Raw genomic sequence first — 22,999 nt, forward strand, 5'->3', positions numbered from 1 at the left:
GAAACATAACATATAGGCTAGAGATATACAGTATATAGAAACATAACATATAGAGAGATACAGTATATAGAAACATAACATATAGAGCTATACAGCGTACAGAAACATAATATATAGAGATATACAGTATATAGAAACATAACATAAAGAAATACAGTTGTGGCAAGTGTGACGCAGGCGGTCACCACGTGCGGGATTACGTAGGAGATTCGGCGCGCGAAAAGCAGCAGCAGGAAGTGAGAGTAGCTGAAGGGAAACGGCGGCCAGTTTGGGATTTGAATCTATCAAACAACTTCCATAATCTACAAACATCTACATTAATATGGCAGACCCAAAGGTGAGCTCGCGTTTTTTAGGTCATCTAATGTGTTATGTTCGCTTTGAAATAGGAATTTATTCACAAGCGCGCTGTTTTATGTGTCGTATGATTCGTCAAAGTTTGTAAAGGAAGCTACGAGACAATGATGTCTTTCGTGACGCAAGATCAGCTAAATGTGTTGATTTCTTCAATGCTGTAAGCTGTAATGAAAGTATAAAACTGTCTGACAGACGTGTTTAATGTGTGTTGTAGTTCAGAGTGCGCTATGTTTCAGTCTCGATTCGTTTGTTTGGAGTTAGTGAGCTCAGAAGTGCTGTGAAGTGTGCAGCCGGTCAGCATGTTCACGTTTAGCTTAGCATTCTTCATATTTGCAAAACACCACTAACTGTTACATTCCAATAGCAGTCAGGTGTTTTAATGGAGACGACGTTTGTTTACTATCTTCTAATCAGAGTGCACGAAGTGTGCTGTCTCCTGCCTTTGTCTGCTCAGCACAACGGCGGCTAACTTCAATTAGCTAAATGTTAGTTTAGGTATCAGGGCGCAGGTGGCCGGATTATTAGACAGATTATACACTAACAAGTAGACATGAAATGGAGTGTGAGCTACATCCAGTATCGTGTCAGCTAAGTTTCCTGGCAAATAAAACGCAGGGCTGGTTGGTTACAAACCCCGGGGGGGGCTGGATGAGCAGCGGTTAGCTTAGCCTGCTAGTGAAAAGGCCTCGACACTGAGCTAGGTATGAGTTTTCTCAGCAAAACTAAAGTTTAAAAACTATTTACAGGCCCTACAGAAGGGAAATGTAAACGCAACAAGACTAACCAGTTTATTATATCCATGTCATCTTTCAAAACAGTGGCCTAATATCAATTTTAAACGATTTGTAGCGATATTGCGGAATATTTAACGCCAGTAGCATCATGTAGCTTTTCCGCTCTGTAGCTACGTCGCAGTCTTCAGCCTCACATTGAGATTCATGCAACATGCTGTGTTGCTAACTGGCTAAACTGGAAGGATAATATGCTGTTGACTGTCGTGTCTGCTCACGTAGGGCTCCTCTCACATTGTTACAGACTATGATCTTGCTTTCTTGAATGTGCATTGGTGTCTTTGTCGCCATTTTTTTAAAGGAGGGAAAAGCAAGTTTGTGTTATGTGTAATATAGAATGATGTACAGTTAATTTTCCACACATCAACGTGAGATCATCTAACCCCATCTTGCTTTAAAGATGCTTAACTCAGCAACAGCCAGTTACAAAAGGCTTTGTCAGCCCCCCCCCCCACTACAAAAGCTATACTTCACCAATGAGCTCTTAAATCCCCCCATTGAGGCACTCATCGCCTGTTGGTCAGTTGTCACAACTCACTTTGTTCCAGTGAGATTTAAAGTATCTTTGACCTTTACGGCACACCCAATTACGTTCTCGCACTCTGAATGTCTTATTCTAATAAGTGGAAATGTTTTTCTTTTTTCCTTTTAGGACCAGGAAGACCATGAAACCGCTGTAGACGGCACAGAGGACTCCAATCATGATCCCCAATTTGAGCCCATCGTGTCCCTTCCTGAGCAGGATGTGAAAACATTAGAAGAGGATGAGGAGGAACTCTTTAAAATGTGAGTTTATTTAACAGTGTTCTTTGTTCTCCTGTAGGTTAATTGTCACGTTGTCCGTGTTCCGGTTTAATTTGAATATTTGCTGGTCAGCATGTGATGGCTTGGTAAGCCAAACATTACCAGTGGCGTCCCGTTAATGAAGCGTGCTCTTGTTTTGTCAGGCGGGCTAAACTATATCGGTTTGCCTCTGAGAACGACCCTCCCGAGTGGAAGGAGAGAGGCACTGGTGACGTCAAGCTGCTGAAACATAGAGAGAAGGGCACAATCCGCCTCTTGATGAGGAGAGACCGAACTTTAAAGATTTGTGCCAATCACAACAGTGAGTCAAGTTGACCAGTATTATTCATTTAATTTCATACAACACAGAATTAAGTTATGAAGGAAGCCAATATTATCAAACATAAGGCACATTTAGGAAAGTTTGTCAAACTGCAGATTGTACATGCATGAATTTGTATTACAAATACTTACTATAACAATAATAGTTAGGTTCCCAAGTTATTTATGTGAGCATAATATTTGCTCAGTCTTGATAATACATGTCTGTAAATTCAAGCACAGTACAGTGAAAGGATGACAAATGTAATGAGACCCCCCCAGTATGTAAACATGGGTTACTGGCTGATAAGAACATAAATTAAACCAAACTGAACTGTACTTGTTTCTATGTCTCTGCCTTTTATACATTTACATTGTTTCATCATTGTTGTCTCTTGTGAACTGCAGTTGTACCCATGATGGAGCTGAAGCCCAACGCAGGCAGTGACAGGGCCTGGGTGTGGAACACACTAGCAGATTATGCTGACGAAAGCCCCAAACCTGAACTTCTGGCAATACGCTTTTTAAATGCAGAAAGTAAGTGTTTGCCAATCAAATACAGTATCACAGTGGAAAGTTGTCCGAACCAGTTTTAAATTTGGATTATATGGTTTTTACACTGCAGCAACACATCAGCTGCTAGAGGTCCGTTTCCTGCAACTAACCCCAGCTGCTATTTTTCATGTTTTTCTCCATTTGTCAGTGCAGCAGGATTTCAGCCATTATAAATGATGATGGGAATATCTGCTAATGCTCTGTTCCGTTCACAGATGCTCAGAAGTTCAAAGTGAAGTTTGATGAGTGCAAGGAGGAGGTCAAAAAATCTCAAGAGGGAACAGGTAAACACATGAAGCATTTTCCTCATAGAATATGTTTAATTCTGAGATGCAGCTGAGACTTAATGTATCTGGAAAAATGTGGTAATGTCATTTCACATAGGAAATTATTAAGCATTTGCCCCCAGCGGTATACTAGGGCTTGCACTTCATTTTATATGGCAGCATGCCAGTATTCACTATTTTCAGAACCCCTAGCACAGTCTGTTGTGTTCAGTGTCACCGTATATCAAGACACACCAGTTTTAAATTGTGATCCCTCCCTACCATGTCTATTGTATTAATAGTAAGACAGCCCTCCAGGGTCAAACTGGTGGTAACATTAAATCTTTTCACTTGCTGAGTATGCAGACAATACTCTGTTCTTTGCTGCTCCCTCCAGCCTGGAACTTTTTATGTCTGCTACATGAACATGCAGAATCTAACACTTTACTGGCTTTCTGAAAGGCTGGTGTCAGTTTGTTCTGCAACATTACCTCCTAAGATCATGAATTAATATAGTGACTGTATGAATGTATGGTAGTAGTAAAGTCGTATTCAAATTTTGATAGCAGGGTTGTTGACAATACATTTCACTGTTCTGCCACAGGTGACACTGATAGTGCAGACAAAGTGGCAGAGAAGCTGGATGAACTCTCTGTAAAGGACAAGGGATCGGAGGAAAAGAAAGAAGAGGACAAAAAGACTGAGAAGAAAGAAGACGAGAAAAAGGAGGTGAAGGCCGAGGAGAAGAATTGAGAACCAAGAACTCGCTTTGCAGATCTTCAATTTATCAGTTTTTTCCTCTTTTTCTACAATAGACTCTAAATGAACTGAATTTGGACACTTGCATATTATTAGTTGTTTTTTTTTTAAATCTGTTTTGCCTCAAGATCACAAGTCCTTGATGCCACTGAGGGAAAAATAGATAGTGAATTTATGGGGAAAAAGAAGCCCTTTCCCTCCCACCCCTTTTCCTCTTTGCACCATGGAATGCCAAGCTTTCCATCCTTGTCATCTACAGTTCAAAGTTACTTTTGACAAACTGTGAAAAGAGGCTTGTGATAGTGATAATTCCCACATTGGGGTATTATTTTTTTGTTTTGTTTATTCTGAAGCAGAGTTTGTTTGTAGGGAGAGAGGATAATGTAGCCTGCTTGTTAGCAGCACAGGGTCAGGGTCCAGGCATTATGGAGGTGCATTCAAAATTATATAAAATCCCCTGATGCATCTCAGTGGGCCTTCTCACCCTGTCCACTGTCCATGCTTCCACTGTTAGAACACAGCAAGTAAGGCGAAGACTTCTCAGTGGATGCCTTGTAGAAATAGTTCCTTCTAGGTTCCCTCTTATTTCGGTTCTTTTGGAAACTGCTATGAAGAGGAACCCACTCCAGACAGTTAAGGGGCGTCAGATGCATGCTGCAGATTGCAGTGTCCAGCTGACTGACAGGGGATCAGATGCACTTAGCTAAGCTTTTTTTTTTTTTTTTTTCCTCCTTTTAAGTATCTGAATATTTTTTAAGTCCAAAGTCAACGGTTCATCAGAGTTTGGTGCAGCTACGCTCTGACTTAAAGTTCCTCACAAGGAAACCAAGTTTGTATTCTTTAGATCCTAACATTCCCAGACTTTCAAGCATGTAGAGTATATGTAACAGAGTGTGCCCTATCTGATCTGTGTGCTCACCACCCTTTCCTTTTCTTTCCACTAATTGAGTTCTTAACCTTGCCTCTTAAGTGCATCTAAGTGCCAGTGCATCTGTAAATACATGTACATGGATGAAATGTTACTTCTCATTTGCACTCAAATGATTTGAAATGTTTCCTCCACCTTCGAATAAAACGCTGTCAAAGACCATGTTTGCATTCATATAAAAATCACTTGTTTCCTGAGAATAGCTAATGATCAAAGTTCTAAGTGATAGAGCTGCAATAAGTTTGACTGTTGTATGCAAACAGTTCTCAAGTTTTTCGATTTGCATTTTGACTTTTATTTTTGTAGATGTGTAGCCTAAAACAATGGTCTTATGTATTGATGTGCAGGTGTTCCTCGTGCTACCTTTTTGTATTAACAAGAATCAATCTCATCCGCTCAAAGAGTTGGAAACTTTTATTTACTCTGCTCAAGTCATTGGGAAATATTTCCTCTTCACAAAAATAGGAACGCATGTACATTTATAGTATATTCTATATTTTAATACATATTGAGCTTTTTTTTATATTTGAGTTTCAGAAAACAAAACCAGCTTGTGGTTGATTGAGCAGGTTCATTGCTGACTGTCAGGAATGGTCCCTGACCTGCAGTGATGTCCATCCCAATCAAAGAACATTGGACTAATGGCAGTCATCTTAAAGAGGAATGACATCGATAGTGTTTTGATATGTGGTCAAACGGGGGGTTCTGAAGGTCAGTATAGACAGGGTTATTTTCAGGCAATGTTCAACATCTCAACAGCTTATGCTCAAGATGCTTCAGTTAGCTATTCTTCATATTTGCCAGAAAGAAAGTAGCCCTGTATACGTCAGCCTTACAACAGAAGAAACCATTCAAACTGTTAAGAGACACAGAATTAGATCGTCCTGTGTTCACATTACTGTGTTCATGGTAAGGCAGCTGGGTGAGACCTTTTAGAAGGGAGACCATCCTAGCTGACTCTAACACTGAGTTTCCATAGCATGCCCAACCGTGCCAACAAGCAACACTCCACCACAGCAACTTTCCTTTTACACTTGATTTCTGCAGAAAAAAAATCTATTCAATGTATCAGAAATGGGAAGTTAATCAAATCATAGACTTCCTATTAAAACAAAAAGTAATGTAGTTTCAACATTATGCTATTACCTTGTACATTGGCCTTTCTTACAGAACAGTCTGTTGTAATAACTCTTAAGTTCACCCAGTCTGAGTCAGTCCTGATAGATTTTGCTGAGTAATGTGCAGAACACTGCTGTCATTCCTTGTATTCCATTGTCCCTTATTGTAATAGTTTCAACTAGCCACATTTCACTGTGTACGAAACATACGTTTTCCTCAAAAGGCAACAATGGTTTATTCTTAATGCAAATGTAGCCGGACCAAATCAACAAATTAATGTCCATGTGAATTCGGGCATGTTTTGTCATGTCTAGTTGCTGCAAAACATAAATAAAAACCTCCCACTTAGATATTATGTTTTTTTGTTTTGTTTTTTATGGTCAATAGTAATTAATGTTTCCATGAGCCTTTTTTTCCCCAATTAACAGCAAAACCACAAAAAAAAAAAATCTGCATGTAATACTTTGCTGTACCAGACAGCTGCTGCAAGTTGATATATGGAACATTTTCAGTCTACATGATATCACTGTTTTTGAGAAAAATGAAGGGTGGGGGGGGGGGCTTTTTTTGGCACTGAAATCTCAAGGCAGCTTTTATTGAAAGTCCAGTCCTTGACTTGTGAACAGCTCATTTTCTGCCCAAACCATTGTGTCACAGCAGAGGCACAGACCACAGAGATGTAGCTGACAATCCAATTTAAACCATATGACTGTTCACCAATCAAGGACTGAGCTTTAATATTAGACTTCATCACATATTACATTTCAGTATACTTTTTTTTTTACACTGCAAGGTAGAACAAGCTATATTTATGCTTTTACCCATTATTCATGACCTCATTCATTTACTGAATTTATAATTTATCAAAAAAGAAGAAAAAAAAACTCCACTCAAAGTAAAACATCCATTCCAGGCTTAAGTATCTGTATAAAAAAAAGATGCATCAAACATAGCTTTTGAAAGGTTGGGTATATAAAAAGGAAACAAACCCATAACAAAAAACTACAAATAATGAATGGGTCACCAGTTATCTTCATTTTACTACATGGACAATGGCTTGTTTATCTGCACCCTACCCATTCCAATTATTATAACACAAAGAGACTCAAACATAACTTACATACTAAACCTTTTTTTGTTAGACATAAAATTAAAGAAAAGTTGTTTTGGTTGTGCAAGGCTGGACTCGTTCTGAACGTTTGGATGAGGTATTCTGATCTTTCAGAACGGAAATCTACCTGCCCAGCATTTGTTTCATGGGTCGTGTTGAAATCACTGAACTTGGCTAAACTAAACAGAAGCCAGTGATGATGTACTGCACCTTCCTGAAGGGAGTAAATGGGGGTAAGCTATACTCCAGCCCTAAAAATCTGCACTCTGAGACAAAGAAGACATTCACTGTAAGAATTACTATCAACTAGCACCTCTGCTGGTTGCTTTCATTCCTGAGAAAACTTCTTTTTTTTTTTTAAACAATGACAAAATGAGTTTATTTTACTTTTTATTAACTGCAAGCATTTCTCATTCGGAATTCGGAATGCAACCACCAGACATGATACGATGACTTTCCCGCTCTCTATATATCCTCTTTCCCAGCTTCTCATCTCGCTTTCTCATTGTGTTGCTTGCGCTTTTCTCTCAAAGCTTGTACAACTCCATCACATACTCTGGAGATTACATGAACAGTACAGGTTAATGTGAAGCACCTTGACGTCAATCGACATGGAAAAGGATTAGTCTTCTGACAGAAGTCCGTAGTGAGGATGTCGGTGTTTAATTCATCTGCAGTGTTTTTTTTCCAGCCTTTTTTAACGCTCGCTGGAACAAAGTTTGTGTGTGACATTTGGAACAACGTATGACCACAGCTGGTAGGCAACAGTAATAACATCGACAATCTGTTGGACGGTCCACTCTTACGACCAAGATGATGAGCCACAAAATGTTAACGACAAGACACGCCTCACACATACAGCTTGCAGCGGTATCAACTGACAACCAACCCCCTCGGTTACAAACACACTCGGGCATTTGGCTAGACAGGCCCTTCACAAGAGCAGACAGATCCTGTGATTGGACGATAACCCCAAAACAGAGTGCTATGTGCCCCTGACTTGCCATTATCTAGACTTCACAAAAATAACAGAGGGGAGAATCTCTTTGCATCAGGGTGGTCGTTGTCGTCGCGGGTGGATGCAGTGTCCCTGCTCACACTGATATCTCATAGGTGGTGCCTCCTACACCTGTCACCTTTTTGACGTTACTGTGGCGACTGGGGCTCAGGGTGGAACCCTGGGAACTCGGGTGGCAGTCCATCTGCCCATTAACTTTCATGGCCTCTCTGAATGGAAAGAGAAGAACAAGAACTTGATTCAACACAGAGAGATATTGATTCAACAATATAGGTGATCATTGGTCTGTCAAACCAAACAGTTAGGGTTGGGGCGACATGCATTAGTTCGAATGATGAAAGTGTTCTTGTTAGTAAAGTGAAAGACTTGGAGATGTTAGACGAGTAGATAAAAAGCATGCAAAGAAAAAAGAAATGAGAAGTCACACAACTTTATTCATCCGACATTCATGAAAGAATACAAAAACGGCTATTTTTCTAGAAAGGCCAACAAATCCATTAACAGAACACACAAGAATCCACACCGGACAGAACTTATGAATAAATGGACAAAGAGTTGGACAAATATTATACACCATATACAAATGCTACACATTGCCTCAGTTAGGACTACACTGAGGTACACTAGTGCCCACAAATCACTGGTTTTGTCCAGCAGAAGGAGTAGGGCTTCCAGTGGGAATACATTCAAAGCCCACCACTCCCCCTCAGCTCAGTAGAATGCATGCAGTTCCAGAGGGATACGTTAGGTTTCATACCTTGGACCCCCCAGACGAGGTGAGTCTGTCCTCTCAAGGGCACTGATGTATGAGAGTTTCTGGTGGGAGTAGGAAGGGGATCGGGGCATAGCAGGGGAGTGTGGCTGGTGGGCTGGAGAGCGATAAAGACCCTCAAGGCCAGTGGCCCTACCCTGGCTGCTGTTGGAGCTACTGTGATCTGTGTGTAGGGAGGTGGATGAAGTCCTAGGGGCACGGCCCAGAGTGGAGCCGGCATGGCGCAACACAGGGGTTCGCTGGCCATAGCTCACCAGCCCAACCCCCATCAGGTTGTCTCTGGAGCCTCCATAGGCTGGGGGTGTTGGTCCTCTGGAGATGGGGCCGCGAGGCCCATCTTGGTGGCAAGGATTTGGGGGTAGGCCATACCCCCCTGAGCCTTCAAACATGCCAGAGTCCTGGGCGTAGATGTGGGTCTGAGAGCGCCCGTGCAACATCTGCCGCTTCTCCCTCTGCTCCATCTCCTTTCGCTCCTGGATGGAAGCCATGATGGTCTGGGAGAGGTTGTCGTAGCGTACTGGAGATGGGTCCCTGTCCCGTGGGTGAGGGGATTGCCTGCCCATCCCCCTGGGTGGCATCACAGGGCTGTAAGTGGGGGCAACCTGCTGCCTCTGCATTTCAGGTTCCCGGATGTGGCACATTTTGGTGGGCAGGTAGGGCGAGTGGAACCCCATGGAGGGCATACCACGGTGGGACATGCACTCACTGGCAGTGGCTGGGGAGATGCTAGGGTTGAGCAGGCTGTCATAGGACAGGCTTCCATTACGGTTGGAGAGTGTGTTGGGAGAGAAGACACTCTTGTAAGGGGTGGAGGTGACTGTCTGGGGCTGCAGGGCCGGTAGCTGCCTTTTCTCCGGCCGATGGTGAGCCTGCTTCAGGCTGAGTGAGCGGGAGTTGAGGTCAGAGTCCAGCTGGAGGGGAGAGGACTTGAAGGTGCGGTGGAGGGGAGCATTGGTGTACTCAGGCAGGTCCAGGTTTGGCTCAGAGCGGTAGTCATGACCACGCACACCCTCTTCCATGATTGCCGAAGTCTTCCGCTCATCTGGCATAATAATCTGAGGAGCAAACAGCAAAAAGGAACGACAAATCAGAGTCCTTATCTTCAACAACTACAGCTGTGATACTTTTGCTTAACACAAACCATGTCTTACCTTCTCTCCAGCAGTGTGGTAGTGGACTTTCGGCATGGTGCCAAAGGATGGCCTGAATTTGTACATGGCTGGAGTGGAAGGGTGGGTCTTACCAGACAGAGAACTTTCTACAATACACACAAAGAAAGAAGACCAGAGTTCAACACTACTGTGAAATTCATTTCTGAGAAAAGACACAAGACCGTAGAACTGATTTCTATCATTGGAGTAAAGAGGCTGCAGGGATTTAGTTCCCGAAAGCCACACTATTACCATTCCTACAGAAAAAAAGATGTATCCGAGTGGGAGACGAGTCTTATGGTAAGAGTCTCATTCTACATCTCATACATTATGTAACACGTTTGATTCCTGATCCAGCTGTCCATCCTTGACGAGCTAACTGACCCTTGAGCAAAATACAAACCCCCTATATGTGCTTCTAAGCAAGTTGCTACACCTGTGCTGCCTGGTATATGAGTTTCTGAAAGATATGCAAGGGACACCTTACACAAATAAAATGTGTAAGTGAGAGATGACAAGGAAGGCTATCCATTTAGACCAACTGCAGTACTTTAAATGACCAGTAGGCATCAGTAGTGCTCCGTGGAAGAACGGAAAGTGTTCACTCCCTAACATTATGCACCATGACTGAGAATCCTCTGGAGAGAATATGCTATTGATGGTTTCCACTATATATTATTGAAAATGTATGCTATTAAATGCAACAGTATAAAAGAACCATTGGTTAACACCCTTAGCTGTGAAACAGCCATCGCAATAGCATCCTTCACAATTACTCATTAAGGTGGATGACTTTCAAAGGCAATCTGTCATTTTAGTTACAATCCTGATTCTAAGCCATATTCCTCTCCCATCCCTCTATAGCCATTGTACAAAGAGAAAAAAAAGGCGGTGATTCATGTTGCAATGATTCACTCTGAAATCTCTCCATCACATCACAAATCTGGTACTGATTCAGTGAACAGGGTTGGCCTCATCACTACAAATCACACCTATTCTTTGGCTCGGCATAAAAACACCATTGGGACAGACATTCATCAGCCTAAACTAGCTCCAAATCACACACTGGGACACTGGTGATCTAAAAAGAGAGTTTGGGGGAATTGCCAGTTGATACAGCCCGGACAGGAAAAACAAATGGGATCAACGATGACTGATAGGAGAGGGAAGAGGAAAAGGAGTTGTGTTTCTGTGTTTCTTACCTTCGCTGGAGGTCAGCTGGCTTTTCAGCTGGTTGAACCTGTCAGCTTTGGGTGGCAGCGGTGGCTGGGTTTCTTTTTCATCCAGGCGGTCCAGGCTTACTTTGGACTAGAGGGAAGAGAGGAGGGTATTAAAAGCATCCGAAACAGGTGGAGGAACAGCAGATGAAATAGAGAAGTGCATGTGCAGCACAACGCTCAGAGATGGTTGCAGAATAGCAATGCTGCACTTCATTAGCTTAAAAAAACTATTTGCAGTAGTTGATGGGAGTTGGTAATGGTGAGAAAGAACCATCTCAGAGTTTGATTAACAGTTCTCCTATCAGCACAGCATTCATTTGTTCATTTTGAGTCATTTTGCACCAAACTTGAAGGTCAGAAAATAATTTGATATATGAGGTTTCTCTCTCTATACTGGAGCCTTAAAGTACCATAGACTACCTTTCTGACACAATTTCCAAACCTCTGGAAGTTGTTAATCACTCTACACTTTAAGAAGAACCAATGGCATCACTAAAACATATGGTGTTGGACAATGGTCAACTATAATGTATGTCATTTTTTCCACCACTAATGTGAAGTTATATCCCATTTATGATTATATTAGTCACTTGGCTTTGACATCAATGGTCTAATATTACATCGAATGGGAAATTCTCTAGGATATCTGACTTCAATGAGGTATCCTCTTATTTTGCTTCCCAGAGTGTAAGCCTGCTCTCAAATGAGAAACTAGTAACAGGATTAGGGAAACACCATGTTACAAATGTGTTAGACGTGAGTATGGGAATAAAGCAAGAGAAAATACATGACAAATATTAGAAAAAAGCTTGAAAGGAATTGTGAACAACTGACCTTGGAGCTAATGATGGTGCTATGGATGCCGTTGTCGCTGATCTTGATGGTGATTTGCCTGTCTGAGAAGTCTGGTCTGATGAACGGGGGCTGAATTCTGACGTGAGGCTTTTTCCTGGGGTCCATCATGTACCTGCATGGCGATTTGCATGATCAAACAAGTTTAACCCAGGTTTGCCTTTTAAATATATACAATACAGTGCATATTAAATCAGATTACTTTGTTAAATCCCACTGGGTTACACACTCCCACAGACATTTCAAACTAAATTTCCCAACTGAAAAATAGCACTTACGTGAGTTTGACAGGGTTTTTTCACTATTAAGAGAGTTGTCACTGTGATATCTATGAATGTTTAATGATTGGTGTGGAAACTTGGGTAGTCAAATTTATTATGAATTAAGACTAAAAGACTTATTTATAGTCATGCAGTATTCACCCTCTCCATAAAAATTCCACATTGCTAAATGAATGTTTCTGCTTTACTGTCAGATTTAAAAGTACTCCAACATCTTCTAAGAGTTCATTCAGTAGAAGTCAGGTCCAGCATCCTTTGAGTCAATGTTTCAGTAAATCTAAAAACCTCTATCAGTGGCTGTACAACAACTGAACAGCATTTCACCCCCAGCTGCTACTGTGTCACTGCAGTCACACTGTTTATTTTTACAGAACGGGACCTGTCCCGATAGGTTATGAAAGCGGTGTTGTGGGTCTTAGTGATGATACGTGTGTGTAAAAAAAAAAAGAAAGCATGTAAACTAGCTCTCTGCTCCGTTTCCCATTAGCTGTTGTTCTAAAGAGTGATTCAATTCTCTCAGCCATCTGCCTACCCCCAGGGATGCTGGCTGCTTTCAAGCAGAACGGGATACACACCAATACACAACCACCTCAGTGCACGTGCACACACTTACACACACTTACACACAAGCACACACACACACAGGTACAGTTTCACTCCAGTTAAATGGTGCTGCTCTGGTGTTACTGTTTGATGAGCCACAACCTCGATACACATACATAATACACACAAATCTGCACAAACATACACATGCATATTTTTTCAAGTGCTTTGTGTGCTTAGGAAATATAAAAAAACCCAACAGGAATACATGACTATTCATGAAGTATTATTAAGAATATGTAATGAAAGAAAAAACCCTGAAAAGCATCTACTGTGCATACAAACATGTAAAAATCTTACCTAGGAGCCAGAGGACTACATAAGACATATTCCACGTTGCCACAGCAACCCCTGGTGAAGGGATTTACTCCTCCACGAAACTTCCCCGTCACCTGAGGAACACATTGCCTTGTTTAGCGTCGGAAGAAAGAAAAGCACAAGGCTGCAGTGTGCACACACACATGTACATGCACACGTGCATACATATAGGCACAGAGGACCAGTGCTTGAATACAGAAAAAGGTGATTCATGTTGTTCAAGCATCACATATCTTGTGTGTATCTCCTCTGGTCATTAGCATTTGTTTCATTACTTTCACTGAGTGTGTGCTAACTATCAGCAGCAAAACATTTTCCATATAGATTAATACAGTGCTGTTCTGCTCTGCGTCCTCACCTGTTCATTGGTTGTTCGACCTCGAGCCACAAGCACCATATGGAAACCTGTGAGACCCATGACGGGAATAAAGAAAAGTCCAGCTATACACATCACCACCAGACTGGACACAAAAAGGTCAAGGGCAGCAACAACAACAACATTAGGCAACAAGAACATGACTAGATGTACTAAATAAGTCAGAAATGCTTTAAATGCAGCACGGCTGTCAGTAGCGGAAGGATACGTGACAGTAGTGTGCAGCGCTCCCAGCCTCTCTCTGTGGTGCAGCACGAAGATGAGGCCGAAGGTGAAAACTCCCACCATGTGGACGCTCAACGACAGCAGGAAGAGGAAGAAGTAGCGGTAGTTTCTCCGTCCAATGCAGTTGTTCACCCATGGACAGTGGTGGTCAAAGTCCTGAGGACGGAGCAAACATCTTATTCATAAATATATAAGACTTCATGTGGCCTCCCACTGAACTGGGCTTTGCCATTATTTTGGATTGTGAATGGAAGGTTAGAAAATGTAGGGAAATCATATCAAGAAAAATATTTCTGTGTTCATGGGTGGATAACATATAGATGAGAGGTGGAGAAATATTTCCAGCAAACATAGATCCAGTACATTCTGCTGAGGATCAGACATTGAGCATTATTTAGTTAAAATCTTCAAGATATTATTGGTACAATCTGTGTCATCCTGTGTGCAGATATGTGTATTCGTGTATATGTGTGCATTTGTGTATCCAGTGGCAGCCATGTACCATTTACTAATACTGATAATACTATTTTACAGATGAAGCTTCCAAAAGCTGATATTTATGCTTGTAATTAATCTTTAATGTTGACAATTTCCCTGCCAGCATTTGTATCAGATTGAAATTCTTGGCAGGTTGGACAAGCCTGGACTCAAAAAATATGGCCAGTAACCAAACAAACTACATCATTTAACATATCTAACATGTCCAATATCAGCATCAGATTATTCATAAAATACCAATATTGACCTACTAAATCAGTGCAATCTTGATGCATTATCCTTGTGCACACATGCTGTATGTATGCAAGTATTTCTGCATGCATTCGTATTCACGCACACACCTCTACACAGTTGTCGCAGACGCTGCAGTGCGAGCAGCGAGGCGGCCTGTAGAAGTGACAGGTGGCGCACCACTTCATCCGGACTTGAATGCCCTTGATCTCCACGTTCTTGTAGAGTGGTGCTCGGAAATCGTCGTCCTTGTCCTCGTCTTCGTCCGCTGTGAGGGGGAAAACACACACAGACAAACACATTAACACAGCACAGGAAAATGGTTTTATATATATATATATATACACACACAGCGTTTACACACACAAACACACAGATATAGACACAAAAAAAAAGCATGGTTCTGATTTATGATTTCATTTGACAGGAACAACAGGGGAGCACCTTAAATAAAGCTCGCCCCTGCTGTTAGCTGTCTGTAGAAAGAGCAAACACGGAGAGAAATGACTATTTTTATAGACGTGACCTATTCATTCTGCTTTTTATAATAGGACTGATTAAGAACACTGTGACTGATGTATAACAGAAGCTGTTTGGTTTCATACATGATCAGAATGGCAGGATTTGAATGGAAATTAAAGCTCTAATCCTGGTAGAATAAAAGCAAATGAACCCATAACCCCTAAACTACAGTGTGATACTAAAAGTGGCATTTCCACCGTCCTTGGTGCGACCCTGCTGTTAATCAAACTGTTTATGTGAAGCTTTACACATAACGCCACTTTCCTGCTGCTGAGAGCTTTTTGCTTTGGAGCTTCAGCGGAAAATAAAAATGTCTTTCAGCGGATGAAAGGGCACATTCGAACGATCTGCACAGAGCTCCAACCTGAGAAAATTATTTCACAGTGCAATAATAACTGCAGGGAGATCCAGGTTAGCTGAACATACACACACGCAAGAGAAAGCAAGAGGGAGCGAGAAGAATAAACGAGAGAGAAACAAAAAGGTAGAGCACAGAAATAAACAGCTCCATAGTGGGAGATTGCTGTGTTATTATAGCTCTCAAGTCTCTTCAAATAGATTTTAAAAGGTAAAGTTTCTGCCAAACCAACAGACACAAACAGCAGTTAGGCTTGCATCTCCTCTGACGGTTTCTTTTCTACAAATGATCTATGCTGGAAATGTTCAGCAGACAGGTTGGCAGCCTATTTCATACAATATAAATTTATACTGCAAAAATAACACTCAGCTCAGTTCAATTACAATCAATTTTGCATTCAGTTTTCGTATTTTATTTTGCATGACATGAGTGAAATAAATGAACTGCGACTTGCAATATTTTCACCCGTTCCACTGAAATTGTTCATTTGTATTAGCGGCTTATTTTCTCCATTTACTTACTCATGATTGATTTCCTCATGTTTATTTATTTAGCTCTGAAGACTGAAGTAGTCACATCTTAACATATGTGAACCAGATGTGTGTGTACAGTATGTACCTATACGGCCATCTGGCTCAATAAATACACCCAGAGATTTTTTAAGTTTGCTTGTGCTACAGTCATACTGAATTGTAGTATTTACCATCAGAATGTAACTATGAATTGTTGCCACATTTTCTTCTGTTTAGCAAAATGTTACATCGGCTCACTTAAAAGCATTAGTAAGATATTTTAGACCATAATACTCATAATTAGCAGACAGAGAACCACATTAGCATTAATTTGAAATCCTGTTTCTGGCCATTTGATGGATATAAGTCCAATATTAAGTCTCCCTTTAGCTCCATTTTCTAAGCAGATGGCATCTAATGGCTGTTAGTCCATTTTTTAAATTATTATAACTTCACTGGTGGGTCTGCTGCCTCTGTCATATAGCACAAAGAGCCTTCAGAAGCCTATAAAAAGCAGCAGAACAACAGCAGCAGAAGGTCAGTATCACCTCTGGGGAGGCAGATAACCTGCATTTATACAACCTAATGATTATTACCTCTTTATGAGCAGAGAAAGCTCTATCTAAAGACAGGTGCTTATCATTTATAAGTGCATTACAAACATCCCCCGGGATGGGTTCAATCTTCATTGCTTGACCCAGATAGGGTTAGTCTGCTTGGGAAGCATATGTCAGTGCAGCTTGTGTGTTGTTTGATAGACTGAAAAGTTGGGAGATACTCAATAGGCCTGGCAAAATGAAGGCTGAATGGCAAGCAGCATTAGTTATATTTACATACTTTAAGTGCTCCAATTTGAAAGATTCTGACATTTTTGCATGGTAGATATGTTTTTTTACTATTTATTGTTTCTCCCAATCACAAACATGCATACAAACCTCTGGGGTAAACACCAGGGTCCATGAACGTTGCCATGCTGAAGTTGGCCAAGACGAAGAGGAAGACCAGGCCATTGTAGAGAGGCACAGCGGGAGAGATCACCTTGGTCAACCAGGGGCACCTAGAGACACACAAATGAAGGCGCAAATATTAGCATTCTTCTTGTCCATCCTCTGGCATTTAGTCACACACATTTAAACACCATCACATTTTGATCATAAGCGTCTTTGTGTTGGTAGTGCTTAAGTAGCGACCACATGACACCCCGAGTTCAATCACATTCAAATGCACTCTGTTAAATGAGCCCTCTCATTCTATTCTTATCGGTCTTGGTTTGAAATCGTTGCAATAATAATGACTGGAAACATGATTGCAGAGTGAATTAGAGCAGAGCAGACAGAATACAAAATAATTAAGCAGCCAGTTTGAATCAAGGTCCCTAAAATGCTATTACTCTCTCCTTTGCTCAAAAGGCCCCATCAAATTATTTTATTTTAAAGAATAAAACACCAGATTACAGCTCATTTAACCATGTTAACTAAGCTGAATGGGTATTATCACAAAAGTATAGGTGGTATACTCTAAGCCTGCCTTGCCTACCTGTGGAGTATTTTGCATCACATACACCTAATTTAACTCTCTGCTGTGCTGGTTAATTATGCAGACATACTCAACGGGAACCTTAGGTCAGTCACTGGATAATCAACGGGGAACCTCCTTTGAATTCCACCAACATTTTGCATCAAGATTGACCTTCTCCTCTGCCTGCGAGTCATAACTCAGTCAGCGTTGCGAAATATTCAACTGTGGCGACACCTGAAGCACACCCACAGTCCCGCTCAATCACCTGGACTCAAATGTCAAGACACCGTGTGTTTCCTAGGGCACCATCATTCAAGCAAAACTGTTTGTTAGGTCTCTCTGGGGATGAAACACTGTCAGAATGAAGATGTATTGATGCCAACGTACGGTTGGACACACTGCAGGTCGCAGTGACACAGAGAGAGAATTTATGAATGAATAAAGCATCTTGAATGAGAGGGAGGAAGGTATTTCACCCACACAACTTCAGATGGACCATGACTGGGAATATTTTAAACTCAAACTGACACAGTGTTTAGAGAGGGATCAGTCCTAGTCATGGGTAATCTGGTGCTCGTTGTTTCATGAAACTTTTATGGTATGTTTGTTTAGGAGTTGTTTGTGTTTTGTGCTGATTGGCGTGTACTTTGTTGTTGAGTTTCGTGTTGTAATCTGTGCTTAATATATTATTGAGTCTTGTGCAGATTCATATTTTACTGTTGAGTTTTATGTCTATTAAAAGCCTATAAATGTTGTGGTATGTGGCATAGGTTCATGCTATACTTGTCCCAGTATAAATAAACATTAAATAAATAAACACACATTACACCCACACCCGCTTGCCTTGCACACATAAAAGATGCACACACATACCCCTCCAAACATGCCTCTCCAGTTTATTCTGACGTAAAATAGTCAATTTCCTCTACCCACTGCCCCCAGATCATCTTCAATCCACATCTGCTCTCCCGCTCCGCCTTTCCTCTTTTGCTTTGTTGAATTATTCAGAGCAGAGGCTGCAGAGAGTCACTAGCAGAGAATAGAGAGGCGCTAACGGGGATAAGGTGTCCTCTCACAAAACCAGTCTGTGCTGGTCCTTCTCTACCTTCCTATATCACTGCAGTATATGATTTAAGGTTTACTTTTTCATTCATATCTTTTGAAAACGTAGCTCACGTTACAGTATTCGTAGCTGTGATGTATTAGAAGCATGTTAGAGACAGAAATACCTATTTACTTACTTGATAATGAATCAAATGCCAAGAGCTTTTTCTTACATCATTTTCCTTATGAAAGATTATTAGCCATGCTAGCATCCTAAGCAATGCCCTGACCTTTCATCTTGGAGCCATCAAATTTTTTCTTATTTTAATGAATAACTAATAAATAATTGAACATGGCAAACATGGACAAACATTATACTTATTAAACATCAGCTTAGTATTTTCATTGCCAGAATGTTAGCATGCTGTTGTTAGCATTTAGCTTAAAGCACTGCTGCTCCTCAGCACTGCTAGCATGACTGGCGTCTTGTTGATATATAAAAAGAGGATTGGAAGTTTTCTTGAGGAAAGTCCACTTTTGTACTTGACAGAAGGTCTACAGACAATAATAATCATGAGTTGCCATCAATGTACCTCTATTCATTATTAATTATCATATCAGGGGACAAAATTAGCACCCACTATCAAAATGCTGGTCAAAAAATGCTAATGGCTGATAGATTTGCTTCAATTATTAGCTAAAAAAACAATAGTAATCTCATATGCTTCACACTTCTATCACGCAAAAGCTAAAAGTGAAGAATAATCTGTGTCTCACACAATAATAGTTTAAGCTTTGGTGGCACTTATTCTCTGAACACAGTTTCGTTGGCTTATTTTATGGAATGTATTTACTTCGGCAAGATAACAACCTCCGAGTACATTTCAGTGGAATTGCCTTTAACACAGAGGCCTGTAGCGAGTACTGCGCTGTGTCATCCCTGCTTTGGCAACAAGAAGACAAGATACAAACACTTGAAAAAATAAATAAAATTGATCAAAGAAAAGCAATAGCATGCAGCTCCACCATTTTACAAAATCCCAATTTATTCGCCTGTCAAAGGATCATGTATTTTTGCCTGGTTGGATACAGTCGAGCCCTTCAGAGAAAGGGAAAAAATGGAGAGCAGTTGACAGCAACCATTTCAGGAGCCTGGGAGCAGACAGCGGGGGAGGAAAATGTGACTGAGAGAAAGCCTGATTAAGGACACAGACATTGGTTAATTGTGTAGGAGTAACAAATAACCACAGAGCGCTTATTAACACTGTTTACAAGCCACTTTTACTGCTTGTGTAACCATGATACTTTAAATGGGGCAGAAAAGCCTCCAACTTATCAAAAAGTTTACTGGAGGGCCTTTTGCTGCCAAAAGTGCAGTAATGTAATGGGTTTGGTTATGTCTTAGCTTCGAGTCCTGAGGCTGGAAGAAAGGCTGGATTCTCTGTGGTAATTAAAATGCCTGAAAACAGGAGCTGGAGAGGTAACGAAGCGGGTACCCTCCAGCCAATCAGCATTTAAATCGCCAGCTCACAGGCCCCTGAACAGACCCGAGCACACCGCCGTGACGGTGGAGTAGAGATAACATTCATGCAGAGGAATAAAAGAAATGAAAATCACATTTCATCTCCTGGCTGAGATGAGGCAGAGAGGAACAGCACAGAGAAGGATTAAAGAGGAATAATCCACAGCATGCTCCTCAGGCTGGCAGAGCTCCACACCGTCTCCTTAGTCTGATCAATATGGAGCAGACAACAAGCAAAGACACACTGTCCACAGCCAGCAGTACAAATAATACATACGGCACATTAGCAGCTTTCTCTTTCTGCCGCTTTACTCTTTTAAATATGAATCGTGTGTTTCAGTGGACACATTTATCCAAAGTGCCTTAGGATGGGACGATACGCTTCTGTTTTGATACGTGATACAAGGTTTAAAGCTGATTTAATTAAGTTATAATACATTAAACTTATAATAAACTTTATACTAATTTTTTTTTTTTTTTAATGAAGAAAAAAAAGTAGTTGTTTTACCATCTTTCAGCTCACTGTTTTGATTTTACTTTCCTTGCTCCAGTCTCACTGTTTAACACAGTGGAGCATTCCTATTTATATATGTCATTAAGGAGTTGACGTAGATCATAACAGAGCTAAAGGAGAGTGAATACTGGACTTCATCCGATCTTCAAAATCACTGTCTGCTAGATGACATGTTCAGCATAACAACATCAGGAGGTGATAATGTGATGTTGATGATGTGTTTCCAGTTTGTTCCACTGGTCTAAGTGGCCAACAAAGAAAAGAGGCACGAAGTCTTGTCCAGAAATGAGGAGTATAAATCTGTTTTGAAATAATCATGGTAGCGCCCTTTAAAGTGTCATTATCATCAACTAAAACTAGTATCAGTTTCATCTAAACTGCAGCTCTAACTGGCTCTGTATTGCTAGATGACACGAGTTTTCCCCCACTGTATCTTTTTACTCTTGCTCTACTGGTCTCGCCTGTGGACAACAGCAATGCTGCATCTGATACCCTCCCAGAGACATCGTGACATCATATAATACATAACGCACACACACACACACACACACACACACACACACACACACACACACACACACACACACACACACACACACACACACACACACACACACACACACACACACACACACACACACACACACACACACACACACTAAAAGCCTCGTCCAGCCCAGCCAAGGGACTGAATGACCCAGCCGTGAGTATCTGATAGCTTTCACAGTCACTGCAGCAGTAGGGGTGCTTGTTGTCGGGTATTAAGATTAGAGAAAACACCCTGGCTTCCTGGTGATGATGATCCAGCTGTCTTTCCAAAAAAGAAGCCTGGACACAACTCAATTGCTACTCTGAAAAAACACAGGCTTGAGTCTGTTGATTAAACCAAATCTGAGTGGAAACCAACCCCCTAATCCTATTGCCTATAGAGGGAGGGTTTTTTAAGTAATTAGGTGCCTGATGAATAATTTAAAGCTTTTTAAGGTTGTGAAGATTGTTTTTTTGGGCTGCAATAATCCATCACGTCTGCCATTAAAAAGTCACATGTACATACTCACTACACACATCACCTCCCAAAGCTATTTGACTACTCAAATCTGCCAGTCCTTCATTTGCCTGTCTTTGGATGGGAACAGAAAAAGCAACCCTGCCTTTGAAGTTGTTCTTATCTTAGAGTCTGAACAACCATCAAAGAGAAAACTGAGTCAATCCAGGGAGCTTTTAGCACTGACACCGCCGGGTGGCACTTCACTTAGACTACTATGACTTAGTCCAACAAGCAGGAAGACATTTCCAGATGCAAGTTTTTGTGAATTAAGGGAGAACGACTAACATGTGTCTATTTTATTCAGTTGTTGAATTATGATGGACTGTTCAGTGAGCTGAGGTCTATGAAATATTGAATTCATGAATCCACTGCTGGCAAGTTATATGATGCAGTTTGACCAATAACATATATACATTTCAATTGGTGTTACACATGCTCCTGGTATTTATATTGTTCAGAGTTCACAATATTAAATACTGGAAGAAGATATCACATATTATCGGGATCAGAGATAAAGCCATGTCAGACAGCGGTGCTTTCGAGCATGAATGACAGCTGTAACACTACACTAAGCTGCCGATCCACTGGGAACACTTACAGTAATGTGTTCAGCACATGGTGAGGACGCCATGCCATCGATTAGCTCATTAAGGCTGAACCCAGTGGGACACACATGGGAGGCCTGCTCTCCTGCTGACTGCCTGCTGAGATCAGCGCTCCAGTATGACTGGTGTCATTTCACAGAAAGTGGATTTTCTTCCATTAAAAAAAGGAGAATTGTATAAGGAAATGAGGGGGAGGGCTCAGTTATAAGATTTCAGCTCTGATCTGCATGCCATAATCAACAAATCTTTACACATTTGTCTGACTAGGCCCGTGATTAATAGTAAATCTTCACTATGGACGACCCCACACCGGCTGAAACACTGTTGGGGTTATTTCAAGATTCATCCCCACTCTTCAAATACTTCACATCCCTCAGGCTCTACATGCACACACACAGCATTTAGTATTCCATGCACAAACACACACATAGCAGCAGGCCTGTTGTCAGTGGAGACAGCAGTGATGTTTGCTGGAGGCATGGAGCAGAGCAGTTCGATGTGGGGCGGGAGAGAAGCAGAGCTGCACTGAATGACTGGGTATCATGAAACTCTGCAGTTCCTCTAGCCTTGAGTTATTCATTTATTTATTTTAAGGGTTAATTATTTTCTTCATTCAGTTTGAGAGATGGAACCAGACCATGTTTGACATTTTTGCTTCAAAAATGAATTAAATGATTCAATGTTTATCCAAATTCACACCAATTAATTCTATATTACTAATCAATTAATTTACCAATTGTTTCAGTGTTAATTAATATCAACAGTGACCAGTCACACGCAGTTACAGATGCCTCCGGCATTATGGGCAAAAACACTCGTTT

At 41.2% G+C, this 22,999-nt stretch overlaps 2 protein-coding genes and 1 non-coding gene across 3 annotated transcripts in view; 2 read left to right on the top strand and 1 right to left on the bottom strand.

Annotated features, from left to right (window-relative positions):
* Positions 1-210: 210 nt before the first annotated feature.
* ranbp1 (RAN binding protein 1) lies at positions 211-4,920 on the top strand. The gene is made up of 6 exons (XM_062417299.1): positions 211-337; positions 1,801-1,934; positions 2,096-2,253; positions 2,661-2,789; positions 3,023-3,091; positions 3,678-4,920. The coding sequence occupies exons 1-6, from the start codon at positions 323-325 to the stop codon at positions 3,824-3,826; spliced, it is 654 nt and encodes a 217-aa protein (XP_062273283.1). The 5' UTR covers positions 211-322; the 3' UTR covers positions 3,827-4,920.
* Positions 3,436-3,565, top strand: LOC133979795 (small nucleolar RNA SNORA77). The gene has a single exon (XR_009925080.1). It is a non-coding gene; the product is annotated as a small nucleolar RNA SNORA77 (small nucleolar RNA).
* Positions 4,921-7,334: 2,414 nt separating the features above from the next.
* Positions 7,335-22,999, bottom strand: part of zdhhc8b (zinc finger DHHC-type palmitoyltransferase 8b) — a 58,891-nt gene continuing 43,226 nt past the window's right edge. Inside the window, exons 2-11 of the mRNA XM_062417298.1 lie at positions 16,863-16,984; positions 14,646-14,803; positions 13,790-13,962; positions 13,564-13,666; positions 13,188-13,279; positions 11,986-12,118; positions 11,134-11,239; positions 9,932-10,038; positions 8,766-9,835; positions 7,335-8,217 (exon numbers count right to left, since the gene is read on the bottom strand). Of these exons, the coding sequence (XP_062273282.1) occupies positions 8,085-8,217; positions 8,766-9,835; positions 9,932-10,038; positions 11,134-11,239; positions 11,986-12,118; positions 13,188-13,279; positions 13,564-13,666; positions 13,790-13,962; positions 14,646-14,803; positions 16,863-16,984 (2,197 nt within the window). The 3' untranslated portion in view covers positions 7,335-8,084. The remainder of the gene's footprint in view (positions 8,218-8,765; positions 9,836-9,931; positions 10,039-11,133; positions 11,240-11,985; positions 12,119-13,187; positions 13,280-13,563; positions 13,667-13,789; positions 13,963-14,645; positions 14,804-16,862; positions 16,985-22,999) is intronic.

The sequence above is a fragment of the Scomber scombrus genome, chromosome 4 (genome assembly GCF_963691925.1).
Source record: "Scomber scombrus chromosome 4, fScoSco1.1, whole genome shotgun sequence".
Lineage (NCBI taxonomy): Eukaryota > Metazoa > Chordata > Actinopteri > Scombriformes > Scombridae > Scomber > Scomber scombrus.